Source organism: Entelurus aequoreus, linkage group LG04 (genome assembly GCF_033978785.1).
Source record: "Entelurus aequoreus isolate RoL-2023_Sb linkage group LG04, RoL_Eaeq_v1.1, whole genome shotgun sequence".
NCBI classification, from domain to species: domain Eukaryota; kingdom Metazoa; phylum Chordata; class Actinopteri; order Syngnathiformes; family Syngnathidae; genus Entelurus; species Entelurus aequoreus.
This window is the reverse complement of record NC_084734.1, coordinates 30,850,346-30,871,421: the sequence shown is the minus strand read 5'-3', so window position 1 is coordinate 30,871,421 and position 21,076 is coordinate 30,850,346. Positions and strand designations below refer to the sequence as shown.

General features: G+C 35.7%; 1 protein-coding gene across 4 annotated transcripts in view; it reads right to left on the bottom strand.

Moving 5' to 3' along the window:
- Positions 1-21,076, bottom strand: part of utrn (utrophin) — a 393,845-nt gene that overhangs the window by 319,959 nt on the left and 52,810 nt on the right. For all 4 annotated transcript variants that reach the window (XM_062044584.1, XM_062044587.1, XM_062044585.1 and 1 more), the window contains 3 exons: positions 8,405-8,466; positions 6,997-7,089; positions 6,433-6,510 (listed from right to left, as the gene is read on the bottom strand). In XM_062044584.1, the coding sequence (XP_061900568.1) occupies positions 6,433-6,510; positions 6,997-7,089; positions 8,405-8,466 (233 nt within the window). The remainder of the gene's footprint in view (positions 1-6,432; positions 6,511-6,996; positions 7,090-8,404; positions 8,467-21,076) is intronic.

Genomic DNA, 21,076 nt, shown 5'->3' with positions numbered 1-21,076 from the left:
TTCTTTGGTCAAAATGTTGCATGGATTATGTTTTACAGATCATCTTCAAGCCGCTTTCTAACAGTTGCTTCCGGATGCGCCGTTTTGTGGGCGGTCTTATTAACGTCCGACCGGAACTCTCTAATAACTAAAGTTCCTTGGGTGAATAACGTCAACTCACTACACAGGTATGTTTTAGCGCTTTCATGGTGAGTTTACTGACAGATATAAGTAAGAACTTTACACTATTTTATATTAGAAATGGCAACAGCGGAGGATGAATGTCCCATAACAGGAAGATAGAGAAAAAGAAGAAGCTTATCGACTACGGTGTCGTCACGGACTACAAAGGCGGACGCGCGCAGTTTTTCAGGATTTATGCAGATCCTAATTACAGATCAGCAGGTACCAGAAGGTAAGAAAAGTTCCTTTTGCATAATATTGCGAAACAAAATGTCAGATAATATGTCTTACCTTATACACACATTATATAATACTAGTATGTTGAAGCACATCAAGCGGTGCGGCTTCATAGCTTAACAAAGTCGTAGACTTTGATAGATTTTAATAGACTTTAGGAAAATCTAATTTAAAACATCTGTATGCTCGTACAACACTTAAAACCTTTAGTATATCAGTATGTGGAATTAAATTATGGAACTGATCAACCAAATGAATCGAACAAAGTTCTAATATGATTCAGTTTAAGAGACTGTTCAAACTACAAGTGTTCACACAGTACACAGAACAAGAATTATGATGAACATCTTGAACCCTTTTTTTTTCTCCTTTTTTTTTTTATTGAGACAAATATTATTTATGTGTACAGCTCCACTAATGGACATTGGAGTGTTACTTTATGTGTACAGCTCCACTAATGGACATTGGAATGTTACTTTCAAAGGCAAAATCAAAGTATTGCTAGAAACATAATTTTATATGGGACTTTATTGTATTATATGTATAGTACATGTTCCAAAAAGAAAAAAGCATAAAACACCACCAGAATTAGAGATATTACAAGTCAAAGTGATGAAGCTTAGTGTTACGCTCATGACTTGGTGTAACTAAACATTATCCTATAAGATTAAGGCAATTGCATTTTATTGATATTTGAAATGTATTCAATGTTTATAAATGAATATTTAAATATACTAAATGTAAAAAAGGGAAGAAATATTCAAAATAAGATCATTAAATGAAATCTAGTTTGGTTACGCCATCATGAGCGCAACACAAGGTTGTAAAAGTTTCAACTACAATTCTAAATAAGATGTCAAAAGCAAACTGAAATCAAATACACACAGTTTAAAGATTGATCAATACCTATTTAAATTTAGTAATACATAAATACGATGATTTATCAAAATATAAAAGAAATATACCTGAACAGAACGCTCATGATGGTTACACCAAAAAGTAACGCTATGAATCACGTTTTTCCAAGTTTTTGGGGCATTTTTATGCTATTTCCAAGCATCTCCTTTTTATTATCGTTGATTTTAAATGGTCAAACTAATGCATATTATACATGCATGCCCTAGTAAACAAAAAAAAAGTCATATTTATTTTGATCGTTAAATTTTGAAGTACCGTAATTTCCGGACTATAAGCCGCTACTTTTTCCCCTCGTTCTGGTCCCTGCGGCTTATACAAGGGTGCTGCTTATTTACGGCCTGTTCTTCTCCGACACCGACGAAGAGGATTTCGGTGGTTTTAGTACGCAGGAGGAAGACGATGACACAATGATTAAAGACTGACTTTTCATATACCGGTAGGCTGGTTATTTTGATAACGTACAGGTGAGCACTTTGTATTACTTTGCACCGTTGTATTATTTGTACTCTGCACGAATGCTGTTCGCCATGTCAAAGATGTGAAAGTTTGATTGAATGATTGAAAGATTTATTGTTAATAAATGGGACGCTTTGCGTTCCCAAACAGTCATCTCTGTCCCGACAATCCCCTCCGTGGTAGCAGGAACCCCTATATACTACGGTAATTACACATCAAAACCCTGCGGCTTATAGTCGGGTGCGGCTTATATATGGAGCAATCTGTATGTTCCCCTAAATTTAGCTGGTGCGGCTTATAGTCAGGTGCGGCTTATAGTCCGGAAATTACGGTACATTTGTGCAGATGGGTGCGAATGTACCCATTACCAGAGCTGTACACATATGTATTTAATATTTGTTTGCTTACTATGGTATATTATTTATTTGTTCACTGTTCTGTTACAAAGAACAAGGAAATTGAAAAAAATTTCTATGGTATGAAAAGGGGAAGAGTTAAATAAGCTCAGCTTCTTCCTACTCCTTTTCGGTTCCATGCTGTAATGAAACAACTGGAATTGTGTGATGCATTACATTGTATCGTATGCATGTTTGAAATAAACTCAATCTGAACTGAACTTTTGAGCGCCGTGTGTAATGTTCTATATTTTCAATGGAACATATAAAATGTTGGTGTTGTTTACTTGAGTCATATTGCCATCATATTGCAGTCTACGCGGATCTCTTTTGTTTGACTACCATCTACTGGTCACACTTATCATTACACCATGTACCAAATAAAATTGCTTCGAGGTCGGTAAAGAAAACCAGAATTAATCCATACATTAGGCGCACCAGGTTATAAGGCGCACTGTCGAGTTTTGAGAGAGAAAACAAGATTTTAAGTGCGCCTTATAGTCCGGAAAATACGGTACTTCAAAGAAAACTGGTTTTGTTCAATACAATTCTACCCAAACATTGAATAAAGTCAAACACAAATAAGGCAACAAGAGAAATATCCAAAACTTCTCTTTTTTAAAGTAAATCTGTACAGCAGATATGGGCATCTACATCAACAATATGTTTTGCCTGAGTGGCTGGACAGGAGAGATTTTCGATTTTTTTTAATCTATTAAGAACCGTTACAAATAAGAATCCTGATCCATTCGAAAATCTATCTCTATTACCAAAAGACTGTGAGTGCTTGACTGCTTGTTTCCCCGCCGAGTCTGCAACCAAACGTACCGTCAAGCGCAACACAGGTATCAAAATATGGTACCGCTTGATTTTATGTCAATCGTTACCCTGTAGTACCAACGGAATTCGGTCGGTACCAATTAACGTACTGAATTTGGTACCCATTCCGTGGTTCTCCCCTCCTCTATTGCCTCTCTGCTCATTGTCACCTTTGTCAACAAGAGTCTCCAATAAAGGTGGAAGTGATGTTAAATGTTCATTCATCCAGTTCTTTCATAGTTTATACACATTTCACATAACTCTCTGCAAATAAAACTTTATTTAAATGTTAACACAGCTTAATTGGCTTTGCAAAATAATTTATCAGAAAACTTGCAGACGTTGTCTGACCTTTTGGAATTAATTACAAATGAAAACTCAGATACTACTGTACCTTGACATCACTGTCAAAGAAATATGTTTCTTTAGTCAGTGTATGATATGCCGCTTACAAGCGTTTGATTGAGTTTTTGATAAACTTCATAAAAAATAAATGGCCGACTGTGTTCAGGTTCGTAACAAAGTGTCGTCCTTTGACACCCCAGCCCACTCTGGTTCCAATTAGCCTCATTCTTTCACGGTTTGTATCTCGCTCTCTCTCGTGTCCTTATATGTCTCTCACATAGACTGGAACACAAGGGGTCATTTCGACACAGATGAGCGCTCCGGGTCTGCAGAATTGCACTGGGTTATTATTTATGATTGCAAATTGGGAGACTGAAATGTGTTTTTCCCCAGCAAATTGTGCAGAAATGTGGACACTGAGGACGTCACTTTAAATAGAAACCCGCAGGTGTGCGTCAACCTTTGCTATTACCTGTGAGCACTTCTGCTAATGTCAGGGCATTAGGGTATATTACTTCAAACAGACAGGATATGCAGACAAAACGGAATAGAAGACCAGCATGACCTGACACTATGGCATCATGCGAACCCTTTTATTTAGGAGCACAAAATGTGAGAAAAAAACTATCATCACCCTCAAATGCTTGCCATCTTTCTGAGAGAAGAGACAGTCTAACGTTCGGTCTCAAAAACTGATGGGCGGCGTGGCTCGGTTGGCAGAGCGGCTGTGCCAGCAACTTGAAGCTTCCAGGTTCCACCGTTATGTCCGTGGGCAAGACACTTTGCCCACCTGCTCCCAGTGCCCCCCACACTGGTTTAAATGTAACTTAGATAATGGGTTTCACTATGTAAAGCGCTTTGACTCACTAGAGTGGGGGTCAGCAACCCGCTCTTTAGCGCCGCCCTATTGGCTCCCTGGACCTCTCTCAGAGATGTGTGAAAATGGAAAATGATGAAAACATTTTTTTAGTTTTAATATATTTTAGGAGAACAAACATGTCACAAACCTTCCTAATTGTTAGAAATCCCACTGTTTATATTAAACATACTTCACTGATGAGGGTATTTGGCAAGCACCGTTTTGTCCTACCAATTTCAACGATCCTTCAACTCATCGTAGTTTGTTTCCATGTACAAATTTCTCCGACGCTCCCACTCCTTCTTTGTCTCATTTTGTCCACCAAACATTTTATGCTGTGCGTGAATGCACAAAGGTGAGCTTTGTTGACTTTATTGATTTGCTGGAGTGCTTATCAGGCATATTTGGTCAGTCCATGACTGCAAGCGATACTAACATGCTATTTAGGCTAGCTGTATGTACATATTGCATCATTATGCCTTGTTTGTAGGTATATTTGAGCTCATTTAATGTCCTTTACTTATGTCCTGTGTGTATTTAATTTATATTTAATTGTCTCATGACACATTATCTGTATGTAATATTGGCAGCATTTCTGATAGTTGTTTGTGTGCCATGTTGTTCCAGACCACAGCAAACATTATCCAGCTTGCAAAGATTGTAATAAATCAATAAAGACAGCCTGTCATTTCCTTAAACTTGGACACACACATCCATTTGGCCATTCTGAGCTAGTAATTTCCAGAAGTTATCTCATCCAGTGAGAAGTCTCCATTTTATAATGATTTCTAAAGTTGCAAAAACGTGTAAAATAAAAATACAACATTTCTGTCAATTAAGATTTGCGTCAGTCTTTGATAGTAGGCTAATATAGCTAATATAGACACTTACATCATGTTTTGCCTTCATTATAACACTTATATAAGCCTTTAGACAGATTTTTGTTTTGTATTTTTGGTCCAATATGGCTCTTTGAACATTTTGGGTTGCCGACCCCTGCACTAGAGAAAAGCGCTTTATAAATATAATTAACTACACTTCACTTCACTAAAGAAAAAAAGAAGGCTTCACTACATATTTCAAAATAAAGCCTTGAGCTTTGCCAAATTTACAAGCTACAGACATGGGAGCTGTGAGTTTCATTTTATGGTAGCAAAAAGGCTAGCATGGAGTTGCTATTAAAATGTGAGTGTGACGTTAGCACTGTAGTGCTCATTGCTATACTAATGCTGCTAGCGTTTGTGTCCTCATATCCCACTCCTTAATGTTACCTTGTTGTATGTCAGGGGTGTCTAACTCATTTTAGCTGAGGGGCCGCATGGAGGAAAATCTGTGCACACGCGGGCCGGACTATTAAAATCATGGCATTAAAACTAAACAATAAAGACAACTTCAGATTGTTTTCTTTGTCTTACTTTGGCCAAAAATAGAACAAACAAACACGTTCTAAAAATATTACAGTTAAAATATAGAAAAAGTACCGACAGCGGTAACATTTAGATTTATGAAGGAAAGAAGAAAATTAATGAATGCTTATAACTGAATACATTGACATATGCATAAAACATTTTTTTTCTTTTGTATTATTTTTTAAAATGAATTAAGTAACGTTTATGACAACCTTTTTCCAAAACACAATATAGAATGTAAGATATAACAGGATAATTTATCATTTGTTTTAAAAACAGTTAGAAACAAGTGGGAACAAAAAAATTTTACTGTGGGACCCCATTTTTATGACTTGATGATTTTGAAAATTCCTAAGGCCAACACTGATGGAGCATTAGTGCGTGCAAAACAGCAGCAGGCGGCTGTGGCCTGCAGGCCAAATATCATGCCAGGGGCCATAGATAATTCATTCACGGGCCGGATCTGGCTCGTGGGCCTTGACTTTGACATGGCTGTTGTATGTGATATATGACATTTTTTACATTGGACAAGTAAATAAAGCGCACAACAGTGCTCGTTGGAGACACACTCTGTCGCGGACAGAGGGGTGGACAAACACAGCTCATTAGCATTAAAGCTCGAGACACAAAATGGTGTGTTAAAATAGTCTAAATTCTGGCATCAAGGCAGCATTTTGGACAACACACTTTCCATACACTATTGTGGGACTTTTGAAATATATTTGCAATTGTTAAAAATACTATAAAATAGCTTAAGTGTAGTATACAATCTTTGACATCAGAGAATCAGACAAAATATGCAATATAAAGGTCCAAAAAACACACTACTCACATTCTTTTGGTGCAGAACTTGAAGCACTTTGTTGACGTTATTGAGAGAGTGCACTCTGGTGGAGCCTCGCTCTTTGGTCTGAGGAAGAGGAGTCAATTAAGGTTTGATTCAACAAAGAAAAGGCAGAATAATTAATTAATTTGAAGAAAATGGATTGATGGAAAATGGGACATCTATTTATAGGCATTGTTGAGCAAAACCGCTCATAAGAGGGACAAGAATGCACAATAATTTAACAAAAAGAATCGATGCCTTCAAGTGGGAAGAAAGATTGCCTGGGTAAATTGCAACCAGCTGCAAATCCTTTATAAGATGCTGTGCTCACTGACAGTGAGTTATGGATTTATTGTCATGCTAGCAGGGAGAGATTAAGGTGCATTAAGTGCAGACTGACTGGTAGTTTTTGCAGCTGCATGGACAAAACAGGCAATCAGAAGGCATGAGAATGCGGGGAGTTTGTCCTTTTTTTTGTTGTTTATTTTTTTTGTTCCATGAAGAAAACCTGGAACTCGGAACTAACATTTTGTAGACAAAGTGTGAAAGTTAAACATGTTGTAAACTGACCAGGGTGGTTCCAGTGAGGCCCTCCAGCAGGTCCAGCAGCTTCCTCCCATCCCTCAGGTCAGAGAACATATCCTTGATGGCCGCCTTACCCGCCTGTTTAGAAAAACATCCTCTTAATAATATGGTACTCAACATTTGCAGTTAACGTTTATTTACTGTACGTCAGTGAGCTTTTGTCATATTTCTATTGTAAAAATATAATAATGGTTGTATTAAAATAAAATGAAAATGTAATAGAATAAAATACAACTGGAAACAGTTTTTATGGGCCTGCCCTGCTTTTTAAGATGGTGCCGAGTGTCTGAATCCGAGAATTTTAGGTGTAAATGTACAAAATGAGCTACACAGCTAGCCTAAAACGTTAGCATGCTTATATTAAAATGCTAACATTTTGCATGTGTGCAAACGTTAGCATGATAACAGTTAGCATGTTTCACATACCAATTTATATGACTGTAAGGTGTATGGCTGCGGAATTAGACAAATAGCATGCTAACAGTTAGCTTGTATCACATACCAAGTTATATGACTCTAAGGGGTATGGCTGGGGAATAAAATTTAAAAAAAGTGTAAAATTTGCTAAAAAAGTTAGCATTTTAATGTTGGCATGCTAACAGAGTGACTAATGTCACATACCAGGTTAAAATGACTAGGGTAAACGGTTTCAAAATTAGCTCAAAAAGCTAGCACTTTAATGGTAGAATGCTAGCATGCTAACGTTAACATGCTAACAGTTAGCTCATTTCACATACCAAGCTATATGACTGCAAGGTGTATTGCTGCGGAATTAGAGAAAAAAAGTGTAAAATTAGAAAAAAAAGTTAGCACTTTATTGTTAGCGTGCTAGCATGCTAACATTAGCAAACTAACATACCAAGTTATATGACTCTAGGCTAGGGTAAACAGTTGCAAAATTTGCTAAAAAAGCTAGCACTTTATTGTTAGCATGCTAGTGCAGCAGGCCCATAATAATATAAATTGAATTGACTCAAAAAGAATGGTTAAATTAAATGAATGATTTAAGAAATAGTCAATTAAGTTAAAGATCCTATTTTATTTTTAGCAGTAGTCATCTGTTTGTGTTTATTTTTTTACCCCTCCTTCACTGTCAGGTCATTTTACCCACTGCCAGCCAAATAAATATATTACAATCTATGTACATTAATATAATATATATACACATTAAATGTATAGGCTTCCTAAATATTTCTGTTAATTTGAATGTTCTAGTGTACCTGAGGAGGTGGCCATTGTGTGTGAGAGCCTGCTGCTTGGTGGGAGGTAAAAGCATTTATTTTGTCAAAATCATAAAAAACTATGACGTACTTCACATGTATGTTTTTGAATGTTTTGCTTTTAAGCACTCAGCAAACAACAAGAAAACGTTACTAGATCTGCATAATGTTACCTTTGAGAATTGTGCATTTATCCACTTTGTGAATGTTTTCTTCTGCACCAAGTCATGTTCATCTGCGAAAAAGGAAGGAGAGGATTTTTTAGAAAGACAAAATGGGTGCATAAAGAAGAGACAGAAGATCTTGATGGACCGTAATCAGCTTCATTACAGACATTGCTTGGTAACTCATTGACCAAAACTGATTTCATATTTGATTACCGGCTCTTCCTTTGTGTACAGCCTTATAATAATTATTCATCATGGCTATCCAACCATGTTTCTAAAACATAAATTTAATTGTGGTGGCCCGCCAAGATCAAATTTGGACCGCCACAAATACAAACCCCAAAACCAATGAAGTTGGTACGTTGTCTATATCGTAAATTAAAAACAGAATACAATGATTTGCAAATCCTTTTCAACTTCCATTAAATGCTCAGTCATTCACAAACAACATTTCACTTTGTGAACAAATGCGTGAGCAAATTTGTTTAAGAACAACATTTCTCAACGAGCTATTGCAAGGAATTTAGGGATTTCAACATCTAAGGTCTGTAATATCATCAAAAGGTTCAGAGAATCTGGAGAAATCACTGCATGTAACATTGAATGCCCGTGACCTTTGATCCCTCAGGCGGTACTGCATCAAAAACCGACATCGGTGTGTAAAGGATATCACCACATGGGCTCAGGAACACTTCAAAAAACCACTGTCAGTAACTACAGTTCGTCGCAACATCTGTAAGTGCAAGTTAAAACTCTACTATGCAAAGTGAAAGCCATTAATCAACAACACCCAGAAACGCCGCCAGCTTCGCTGGGCCCAAGCTCATCTAAGATGGACTGATGCAAAGTGGAAAAGGGTTCTGTGGTCTGACGATTCCACATTTGAAATTGTTTTTGGAAACTGTGGACGTTGTGTCCTCCGCAACAAAGAGGAAAAGAACCCTCCGGATTATTTAGGCGCAAAGTTCAAAAGCCAGCATCTGTGATATGGGGTGTATGGGGGTGAATTAGTGCCCGAGGCATGTGTAACTTACACAAATGTGAAGGCACCATTAATTTTCAAAGGTACATACAGGTTTTGGAGCAACATATGTTGCAATCCAAGCAACGTTATCATGGACGCCCCTGTTTATTTCAGCAAGATAATACCAAGCCACGTGTTACAACAGCGTGGCTTCGTAGTAAAAGAGTGCGGGTACAAGAATGGCCTGCCTGTAGTGGAGACCTGTCTCCCATTGAAAAAGTGTGGCGCATTATGAAGCGTAAAATACGATAACGGAGACCCCGGACTGTTGAACAACTTAAGCTGTACATGCAGCTGAGATAGGCTTTAGCACCCCACCCCCGCGACCCTGAAAGGGACAAGCGGTAAAAAATGGATGGATGGATGGATCAAGCAAAAATGGGAAAGAATTCCACCTGAAAAGCTTCAAAAATTGTTGTTTGAATTTGAATTTATTAATGGAAAACCCCTTGAGATGCAGCATCTCGTTTTCAAGGGTTGTTAAAAGGAAAGGCCATGTAACACAGTGGTAAAAATGCCCCTGTGCCAACTTTTTTTTCTGCCATTAAATTCTAAGTTAATGATTTGCAAAAAAAAAATTAAGTTTCTCAGTTCGAATATTAAATATCTCGTCTTTGCAGTCTATTCAATTGAGTATAAGTTGAAAAGGATTTGCAAATCATTGTATTCTGTTTTTATTTACAAATTACACAACGTGCCAATTTCACTGGTTTTGGGTTTTGTAGATGTGGTGCTATCAGCTAAGTGGTGGTACGCGTCGTAACTCCACATGCACCAAAGACAGCTCACAAGCACTTGGTCTGCCACAGAATAAGAAGACACAGCAAGAGAGATCTGCGACTTTGTTGCTGTATATTCAGTATTTGGACCCTTCTAGCTACTAGGAGTGTAACAGTAAATGTATTCATATTCTGACTTTTTTAGCACGAAGCCTTCAGTTCCTTCAGAGGCGTACCAAATTCCCACGCAGTACGCACTAATGTTAAATACAGGAAAGGTTTCTTGTGTCATGGATTTACTCAACAATCAAACACAAGCGGTCACAAAAGACAAAGTAATAGTTGCGGAAGCGAAGATCCAGAAATGCACGGCACCTCCACAAGCCCGGGGAGTGTGTGTTACCAACACCGTAAAAGGCGAGGCATGCAAGCGTCCTATTGGGCGCACTTAAAATCCTTTCAAATTTGGAGGTATTGAAATCGCCAAGTAAAAAACGCTAATGCTAAACAGTAGCATGTATATGACAAACCCAATGTAAATTAGCATCAAGCTAGCGCATTTTTGAAAAGTAAAGCCTTACTTTACGGCCAAGTGTTTTCTATCAGGCATACTTGCTTTTTTGGCATTGTAAAATGACCTGGAGGTAGTTTGACTGATTGTTTTCTCACCAATTTTTTAGCTGGTCTTAGATCTGCAACCAGATGTGATATCACATGCCACAAAAAGTATCAAAACACGGCACTATTTTTTACCTGAATCGGGAACTAGCTAGCACAGACTGAATTTGGCCGGGGTTTTTATTTTTTATTTATTGTCTTGTCCAGCTTCTCAGACAAATCATATTGTTGATGTACTGTAAAAAAAAAAAAAACTTTACAAAAGAGAAGTGTGAGATACTTCTCTTGTTGCCTTATTTGTATTTGACTTTATTAAATGTATTTATATTATCATTTGGTGCAGCCGGGCCGGAGCAGGAGGAGATTGAAAGAGAAAAAAAGAAAGACAGAGGGGGAAATTGTGGGGACAAGAGGGGGATAAGACAGAGAGACAAAAACAACAACAGCAAACACAACAATAACCACAACAACAACAATAGAGCAACATCAGCAAATAGGATATGTACAAATATGATGGTAAAAGTGATAGCAAAGAAGCCGTTAGTGAAATAAATAATAATACAGAAATGACAATGAGCATTATTACACTACAAATGGAGCAATACAAATACCAATAGAAATAGCGCTATTGATAATGAATAATAACACAAAAGCACCAAACTTGGCACTCATCCCTGCCAGTGGAACATTTAAGAAATAAAATGCAATTTAAAAAACAACAAACGCTGAAAAATAAAGCAAAATTGCATAAAATATCGTGAAAAGGTGAAACGTTTATACTCATAACACGACAATTTGCATTTTAATATGTTTATATTAGGGCTGCAACTAACGATTAATTTGATAATCAATTAATCTGTCAATTATTACTTTGATTAATCGATTAATAATTGGATAAAAGAGACAAACTATATTTCTGTCCTATCCAGTATTTTATTGAAAAAAAACAGCATACTGGCACCATACTTATTTTGATTATTGTTTATCAGCTGTTTGTAAATGTTGCCGTTTATAAATAAAGGTTTATTTAAAAAAAAAATACAAATAAATAAAATTAAAAAAATTGTATTAAAAAAAACAAAATAAAAACTCTGCGCATGCGCATAGCATAGATCCAACGAATCGATGACTAAATTAATGGCCAACTATTTTAATAATCGATTTTAATCAATTTAATCGATTAGTTGTTGCAGCCCTAGTTTATATATATATTATCTTAGACTTTTATTTATTTTTTATGACATGCTCATGAGTCATGGCCTATTATGCAAATTAGATGCTCCTACCCACCACCTCAAATAGATTGCAGTCCTGAGGTAAACACTGTTGAATGTGTCCTTTAGAAAAAAGGATAACAATGAGCCATGTCTCCATCTTGAAATGAAAGACCACATTAAGATGAACACTAACCAAGTCCAAACTACCATTAGTGGAGAAAAAACATAATTTTCCCTCTGGAAGCTTTTTGAGGAGCTTCTAATTGTGCTTTTACTTCTGATTAAAAGTGAATCCTTCCTGTCATTCATGTGATGCATTCAATGTTTTTAAATGAATTAAGTTGAGGGTCTAAAAGAAGCACATTCGGAGGAGATGTGGTAAAAGTGTGTGCGCCTAAGTGCCACTTTCATGACACAAACCGCTGCCTAAAACCACCATGAACTGAACAAAAGGTCAAAGGTTATGATCACCAGTCTGTTTCTTTGTCTCTGTGTGGCCACTTGCTGTGTGGTTGTAAAAATAAGAACATACCATCTGTAGGGAGGATGGAGGTCAGGGAGACCTTTCAGCTACTAATTGAGTTCTGTCAAATTAATTTATGGGGCAAACATGCTTCTTTTTTATTTTAAATTACTCACAATTGTTACTGTTTTGTTTTTTTTAGTGTTACTTCCAATGCACTTGATTAAATGCACAGTGTGTATATAAAACATTGATGGAGGTGCTTTGAAAAGAAAATGATACAATTCTGATTTTAAAAAAAAGTTTATTATATTATGAGAATAAAGTTGAATTTTTAAGAGAAAAGGAGTGATGTTACAAAAATAAATGTGATCATGATAAAATAGTTCTAATATTACAATAGATTGAAAATTTCAAGATTATAGTCGTATAATTTTAAAGTCAAAGATCAGATTGTTATGCGTCTTAAGTACTGTATGTAGAAACAATAATTGTTGTAATTACAGTGAATAAAACGCTGGAAATAAAATAATAAATTATAATTTTCAGTTGAAAGTTTAAAGTGTTATGAGTTAAATGTTGCCCTGTTATGAGGGGAAAAAAATGTTTTTTATGACAAAAAAATTATTTTAAGATCATTTAAAAAATAAATAAATAAATATAAATATACAGTACAGGCCAAAAGTTTGGACACACCTTCTCCTCGTTCAATGTGTTTTCTTTATTTTCATGACTATTTACATTGTAGATTGTCACTGAAGGCATCAAAACTATGAAAGAACACATGTGGAGTTATGTTCTTAAAAAAAAAAGGTGAAATAACTGAAAACATATTTTATATTCTAGTTTCTTCAAAATAGCCACCCTTTGCTCTGATTACTGCTTTGCACACTCTTGGCATTCTCCCGATGAGCTTCAAGCACACCTGTGAAGTGAAAACCATTTCAGGTGACTACCTCTCGAAGCTCACAGAGAGAATGCCAAGAGTGTGCAAAGCCGTAATCAGAGCAAAGGGTGGCTATTTTGAAGAAACTAGAATATAAACCATGTTTTCAGAGTATTTCACCTTTTTTGTTAAGTACATAACCCCACATCTGTTGATTCATAGTTTTGATGCCTTCAGTGACAATCTACAATGTAAATAGTCATGAAAATAAAGAAAACCCATTGAATGAAAAGGTGTGTGCAAACTTTTGGCCTGTACTATATATATATATATATATATACTTATATACAACATAAATACAAGAAAAAGGACCGAAATAATAGTAGCAAATACTATTAAAAAAAATGGTATAATCTAAAAATATAACCCCATTGATACAGAGTGCTGGCAGCCGACTTTTAGCAGCGGCAATCGTAACATTCACTTTAGCAAACTTTAGTCTTGTAACTTGACGACTTCAATCTCATACTATAGTTTTTTCGCAACATTACGACTTCGATCTAGTACCATTACAAATGCATTCATTACGACTCATTCATTACGACCATATATGGATTCCCGTAACACCACAACTTTATTTTCTTGCAACAAAAAAAAATTGTTTTATTTAACATTACATTTTAATTCTCTTACCATAATTGGTTTTAAAGTACAGTCTTACCATGGCACAACTTTTTTCCTCATAACATTATGACTTTGTATGATGCCAAGTTTATTCTTGTAAATACTACAACCATTAAAAACAATAGTATGCTTTTTTTAACGTAACATAACGTACATTTAGGACAACTGTAAGGTACGTCCAATTGTAAGCAAGGGGTAAATAGTCAGACTAAATAAATAACATGAGGGGGAAATTTTACGCTCCATTTATAGAGAAGAAAAGTAGAGCATCTGAATCCCTTTGCATGATAACCCTGGAGGCACACACACCTCAAACAAACCATACTGTTGTAAAATGTAAAAAAAAATTTCTCTTACCATGAAAATGTTTTTACCTGTAATATGGTGCTTTTTGTGGTATGATTCAACCTTGTCTTACATTTAAAAACATTTGTCTCTAATATTATGAAGTTTTAGTAATATTACATCTTAAATCCAGTACCGTACTGAAGTTACCATACTGACTTTTTCATAACCACTTCATTTACTTGTTATACATTTTTTACTAGTAATGCTGAGACTTTATTCCCTTACAATTAAAAACATTTTTCTAGTCCCATAACAAACTTATGACGTTTTTTGGTAACAGTGGAAGAGAAAGTCAAACACAAATACAAATAGACGGAGTAGACATTGAAAGGGTAAAAGAAAACACATTTTTGGGTGTAATAATAATAAATGTACAACATAAAGTAGCAAGAAAGACGCCAATAATGAATAAAGCAAAATATGTTGTGGACCAAAAATCACTTCATATTCTTTACTGCTCGCTAGTGTTACCATATCTGAGTTATTGTGCAGAAATATTGGGAAACAACTACAATGTGCGCTTCATCACTAACAATGTCACAAAAAAGATCAATGAGAATAATACAGAATGTTGGAGATAGAAAACATACAAACTCTTTATTTATTAAATCACAAATATTGAAATTCAATGATTTGGTGCATTTGCAAACAGCTAAAATTATGTACAAAGCAAACTATAACCTGCTACCCAAGAATGTACAACAATTCTTCTCAACTAAAGAGGAGAAATATAACCTTAGAGGAAAATATAATTTGAAACATTTGTATGCACGTACAACACTTAAAACATTTAGCATATCTGTGTGTGGAATTCGATTATGGAATGGATTAACCAAAGAAATCAAACAAAGCACCAATATGATTCACTTTAAGAGACTGTTCAAACTACAAGTGTTCACAAAGTACAAAGAAGAATAATTGTGATGAACATCTTAAAACTTTTTTTTTTTGAGATAATGATTATTTATGTATTTAATATGGTATATGATTTATTTATTATGTATTTATTCACTGTTCTGTTACAAACAGAGAACAAGGAAATTGAATAAAATTGCTATGGTATGAAAAGGGCTAGGGTTAAATAAGCTCTGCTTCTTCCTACTCCTATTCGGACGTGCTGTAATGAAACAATTGGAAATATGAAACTGAATTGAACTTATAACATTACGGCTTTTTCTCGTGAGATTAGTACTTCATTATTATATATGCTTTTTTTCCATGTAACGCTTAAATTTTAACCTCTTACAATCAAAAACTTTTTCCTGTAATATAACATGTTGTTTGTAATGTTACAATGTAAATCTAGCGCAGAACAAACTTAAAACATTATATCTTCATTATCATAATTAAGTTTTTTTCTTGTAAAGCTACAACTTTATTCTCAGTCTTATTATGCAAAACCAACTTTTGTTACCTACTGGTACCTGTTTTTTTGTATTTGGGATAGTGCCTTATTTGCCTAAGTTACGTCAGCGGATATCTCCATGTATGGTAGAGCTTTATTCAAAGAGCTTTGCGCAAGTCCGTTTTTATTTATTCAATTGTAGTCCAAAGTTGTAGTTAAAAAGTTCTTTATTTTTCTCTATCTTCTTGTGACTGGCTTGTACATGCACATGCATGATAAAATCCTCCGCCGTTGACATTCCTAATAAGAAGCAGCATATAGTTTTAACTTGTCAGTAGGCTCGATAAAGAAGCACCAAAAACTACAACACGGCTGAAGAAGAGCAGACGCAGTTGAATGGGGCTTGGCCTGGAGTAGGACTTTGTCACGTAAATACAAAACTGGCATTCCAAAAAGACAGACAGGAAGCTGCTTAAAGATGGTCCGTAAAACATAATTTATGTAAAAAAAAAATCCAAAGCACCACATAGAAGTTTTTCCAATGTAGGAAGAAAATCATACTATGACCCCTTTAAAACCTGTTACTTGTAATCAGATTTTTTTTTGTAATATTACGTTTAAAAAAATGTGTACGATAACAAATTTACAACATTACAACATGTTCTTGTGTCATTACAACTTCATAATCATATCATATGTTTTATTCCCGCAAGTTGTAAAGGTTTTAATGGTAAAATAATAAAGCTCAGCTCAGTATTTCTAATCACTGCTATATTGGAATTCTTGTTAATATTGATACTGTTGTTGATATTATTCCTTTTTTCTACTTTTGGACTGTTTTGTGTCATGTTTGTGTGTCCTCAATTGCTCTGTTGATTGCTATTCTAAATGTTGCTGGGCCGGGTTTGGTTTTGGAAGTAGGATTGTATTATTATTGTATTATTGTGGATTATTTTGTTGGACTGATTAATAAAAAAAAAAGAAAAAGAAAAAAAGAAATAAAGCTCAGCTTTATTATTTTACCATTAAAACCTTATTCTTGTAATCTGATGTTTTTAGTAACGCTACATGTTAAAAGGGGTCACAGTATGATTTTTTCCCACGTCTAACATACTTTTTTGTGCTCCACATAAAATGTAATGGTGGTTCTTTGGTCAAAATGTTGCATAGATTATGTTTTGCTTTCTGACCAGAATGCACCGTTTTGTGGGCTGTCTTATTTTTGTTTGAAAGCCATCTTCCAGGCCAAGTCTCTTGCGACTGTTTCTTCTCACTGTCAGCTATGTCATAGTTTTTAGTGCTTCCATACCAAGTATAATGACAAATTTAAGTCAGAACTATACAAGGCTTTTTTTCTAATAAATGGCAACAGTGGAGGATTTTAGCATGCATGTGCATGTACGAGCCAGTGTGCCCCAAAACAAGAGGATAGACAAAAAATAATAAACTTATTTACAACTTTTGACTACAACTGGATAACAATGGCGGACTCACGCAAAGCTCTTTGGGTAATCCTCTACCATATATGGCAGATCTGGGCAAATTAAGTCCCGGGGGCCGAAAGCGGCCCGTTAAGCAAATTAAATGTGGACATTCCCAAATAATTTTTTTAGATCTTTAAGATGGAAACTGTAGCCGCCATTATGATGTGCAGTGATGTTTTCAAATCACCGTAAGTCTTGAACTGTACAAAGTATTTCAATGGTTGGAATTTGCGCTTTTGAATGATGTACTAGTTATATCTAATTAGTTACTATGGTAATCTAATTAGTTACTATGGTAATCTAAGTCACAGCAGCTCAGACGAGGCGCCCAGCAGTGTGGGTGGGGAGCGTTTCCACAGAGTGTTTCCAGAGCGGCCAGCCTGAAATGTGGGTGTCAGGGACAGACACGGAAGGAAATGTTTACAACAAAGTTCTAAAACTTAGTGATGTATCAGATATATCAGATAGTAGGTGGGGGTTTTTTACCCTTCACGTTCATATTTCGCTGTGTTTGTTGCATTTTTGTTGCGTGTCGCTTGATTGTAAAATATGTCGATCGAGAGGGGGTGACCTTCATATGTTGTCAATATTCAGTGTTTTATCGTTCATAGTTAATATTGTAAATCCCAAATTATTTATTTTCATGTACATTCTGGGTGTCTCATTCAGTTAAAAAAATGTAAATTCCATTCCGTTTTTTAAGGCGGCCTGTCATAGCGTTTTTAGCTTTCAATCAGACATTATTGTGAGGTTTTGTATTAGTGTTCCTAAAAATAGATATACCGGACCGGCCCCCAGACACATTTTTTCTAGAAGGTCAACGGGCTCATAGTGATGTTACTAGTAGTTGACTGGGAGGTGTTTATTATCATTTGGGGAGAGTACGCTGCCTTATGCTCACCTGCTAAACACCTATCTGCTCGACGCTGAAGCGCCGACTACATGCGCTCTGAATACGCAATGCTGATAGGCTGTTACCGCTCTGAATACGCACTGCTGATTGGCTGTTACCAATCAGATGGTTGTGTGGGTGGGAAAATGCTGGGTGCTGAGACAGAGGCAGAAGAAGCAAAGCAGCTTGTTAAGACTTTAGCTTAGAAACTCGTTCGGTACACCTCCAAACCCCCGTACCGAAACGGTTCGATACAAATACACGTACCGTTACACCCCTAATATGTATATATATATATATATATATATATATATATATATATATATATATATATATATATATATATATATATATATATATATATATATATATATATATATATATATATATATATACACACACACACACACTACCGTTCAAAAGTTTGGGGTCACATTGAAATGTCCTTATTTTTGAAGGAAATGCACTGTACTTTTCAATGAAGATAACTTTAAACTAGTCTTAACTTTAAAGAAATACACTCTATACATTGCTAATGTGGTAAATGACTATTCTAACCGCAAATGTCTGGTTTTTGGTGCAATATCTGCGTAGGTGTATAGAGGCCCATTTCCAGGAACTATCACTCCAGTGTTCTAATGGTACAATGTGTTTGCTCATTGGCTCAGAAGGCTAATTGATGATTAGAAAACCCTTGTGCAATCATGTCCACACATCTGAAAACAGTTTAGCTCGTTACAGAAGCTACAAAACTGACCTTCCTTTGAGCAGATTGAGTTTCTGGAGCATCGCATTTGTGGGGTCAATTAAACGCTCAAAATGGTCAGAAAAAGAGAACTTTCATCTGAAACTCGAAAGTCTATTCTTGTTCTTAGAAATGAAGGCTATTCCACAAAATTGTTTGGGTGACCCCAAACTTTTGAACGGTAGTGTATGTATATATATATATATATATATATATATATATATATATATATATATATATATATATATATATATATATATATATATATATATATATATATATATATATATATATATATATATATATATATATATATATATATATATATATATATATATATATATATATATATATATATATATATATATATATATATATATATATATATATATATATATATATATATATATATACTTTTAAATGTTGAATTTATTTTAATTGCCAAGTGGTTGTTAAAATGTTTAAATGCCAAATTCAAGCTGTACACTATATGTACTTTTGAAAACACTTTACTTTAAAAAATGTTTAATTGAAATGTAATTTGTTTGTATTGGCCCCTAATTGCTAATTTGCTTCTCCAAGAGTTTTTCACCTTACAACTATTTAATGTAAAAAGAGACAATCAAGTCCCAAATAAAAGGAGAAACAGAGATTAAAACAAAGAGTGAAGTCCCAGTGTAACCCCTGGTCAAACAGTCAAACCCTTTTCAAGTTAGGGGAGAGCACAAACAAACAACACATAACTTGACAAGGCTACAACGGTGACATCTTGCAAGTGTTAATCATCTTTAAAATGCGAAAGAAAAAAAAAGACATCCATCCATCCATTTTCTATCGCTTATTCCCTTCAGGGTTGCGGGGGGCGCTGGAGCCTATCTCAGCTACAATCGGGCGGAAGGCGGGGTACACCCTGGACAAGTCGCCATGTGTGTGGGAAATGGATATGGGAAACACCGCGCTTACGTCACAACATTTTTGTAACAATGCATCTTAAATATAGTGCCGTAACGACTTTGCACAATGACAATTCCAACTTTTATTTTGTAACATTGTGATTTTATTATCGGACCATGACAAGTTTGATATTGTAACGCTATCATGTCATTATTTTGCCTTAATTTCTGTAAAATTTGACTTTTTCCCCAAAATGACGACTTCATTCTTGTGACATTGTTGTATGTGGGTATGGTCCATGGACGTGAAGTGAATAAGTAGCAGTTGTCTATCATTCTGTCAATGCAGGTATGCAGTATACAGTGCACCAGCAGATATGGAGGAGCAACATAATATTAGTATTCCCACTGCCTTTAAAGCCATATCAGCACCCTGTGGCGGACCTCTGAGGCCCCTGGGGGCAGCAGGAGGGGTTGGCTCAGGTCTCCCTGGCCCTCCACCTTGCCGTGCTACACAATAAAGCCGATTCATACACAGTACTCCCCCTCCATGGCGGTGCTGCTCCTGCTCGCCACAGCACAGGAATGTCAAATGGCTAGAAAGATCAAGGTAGTGGTGGGCGTGTGTGTGCAAAAGTATTCTCCAGTGTGTCCGTGTGTGTTGACAAGGGGGGGAAAAAAAACTCCCACGGGGAATGTATTCATACAACATTACCACATCCTCTTTAGCCACTTTACTTGCGGCTGTTTACATATGTACTGCTCTCATAACTAAACACGTGCTTTGGCTAGGCTTGTCAATAAAGACCATCAGCACTTAGCCTGACACTTGTACAACTAAGAAACAAACAGAATTTACCACGTGCACTTCATTTTTTATTAAGTGTCCACGGGCATTACCTTGAGGAAAATATCAAGCAATACAAAGTTTGAACTAGACTCTAGCAGCATGAGTATGTCAACACTTGCCTCCATTAAGCTGACCAACAATGTGCAATAGAATGTTAATACATAGGTTAGCACTTTTTTAGCACACAGCACTTTAGTGCATAGCACTTTAGCACATAGCACTTTAGAAATAAGCACTTTAGCACACAGCACTTTATCCATGAGCTCTAGTGCAATGCACACTGGTACTTTATCTTTATCTCCATACTGTAGATTTTATGCCTACATCAAAGTGCCACCTATGTCTATCAAGCTCCATGTTCTGATGTTTAAATGTTAGTTGTCTGGTTGTGGTTGTGTCTGTGCTTGTGTTTTTGTTCTGTTGTTACAATAAAGTTGAACCTTGAACCTTGATGTCATACGGGTCAAGCAATTTGGGATCTGATCATCATTTTCTGGAAAAATGTGAATA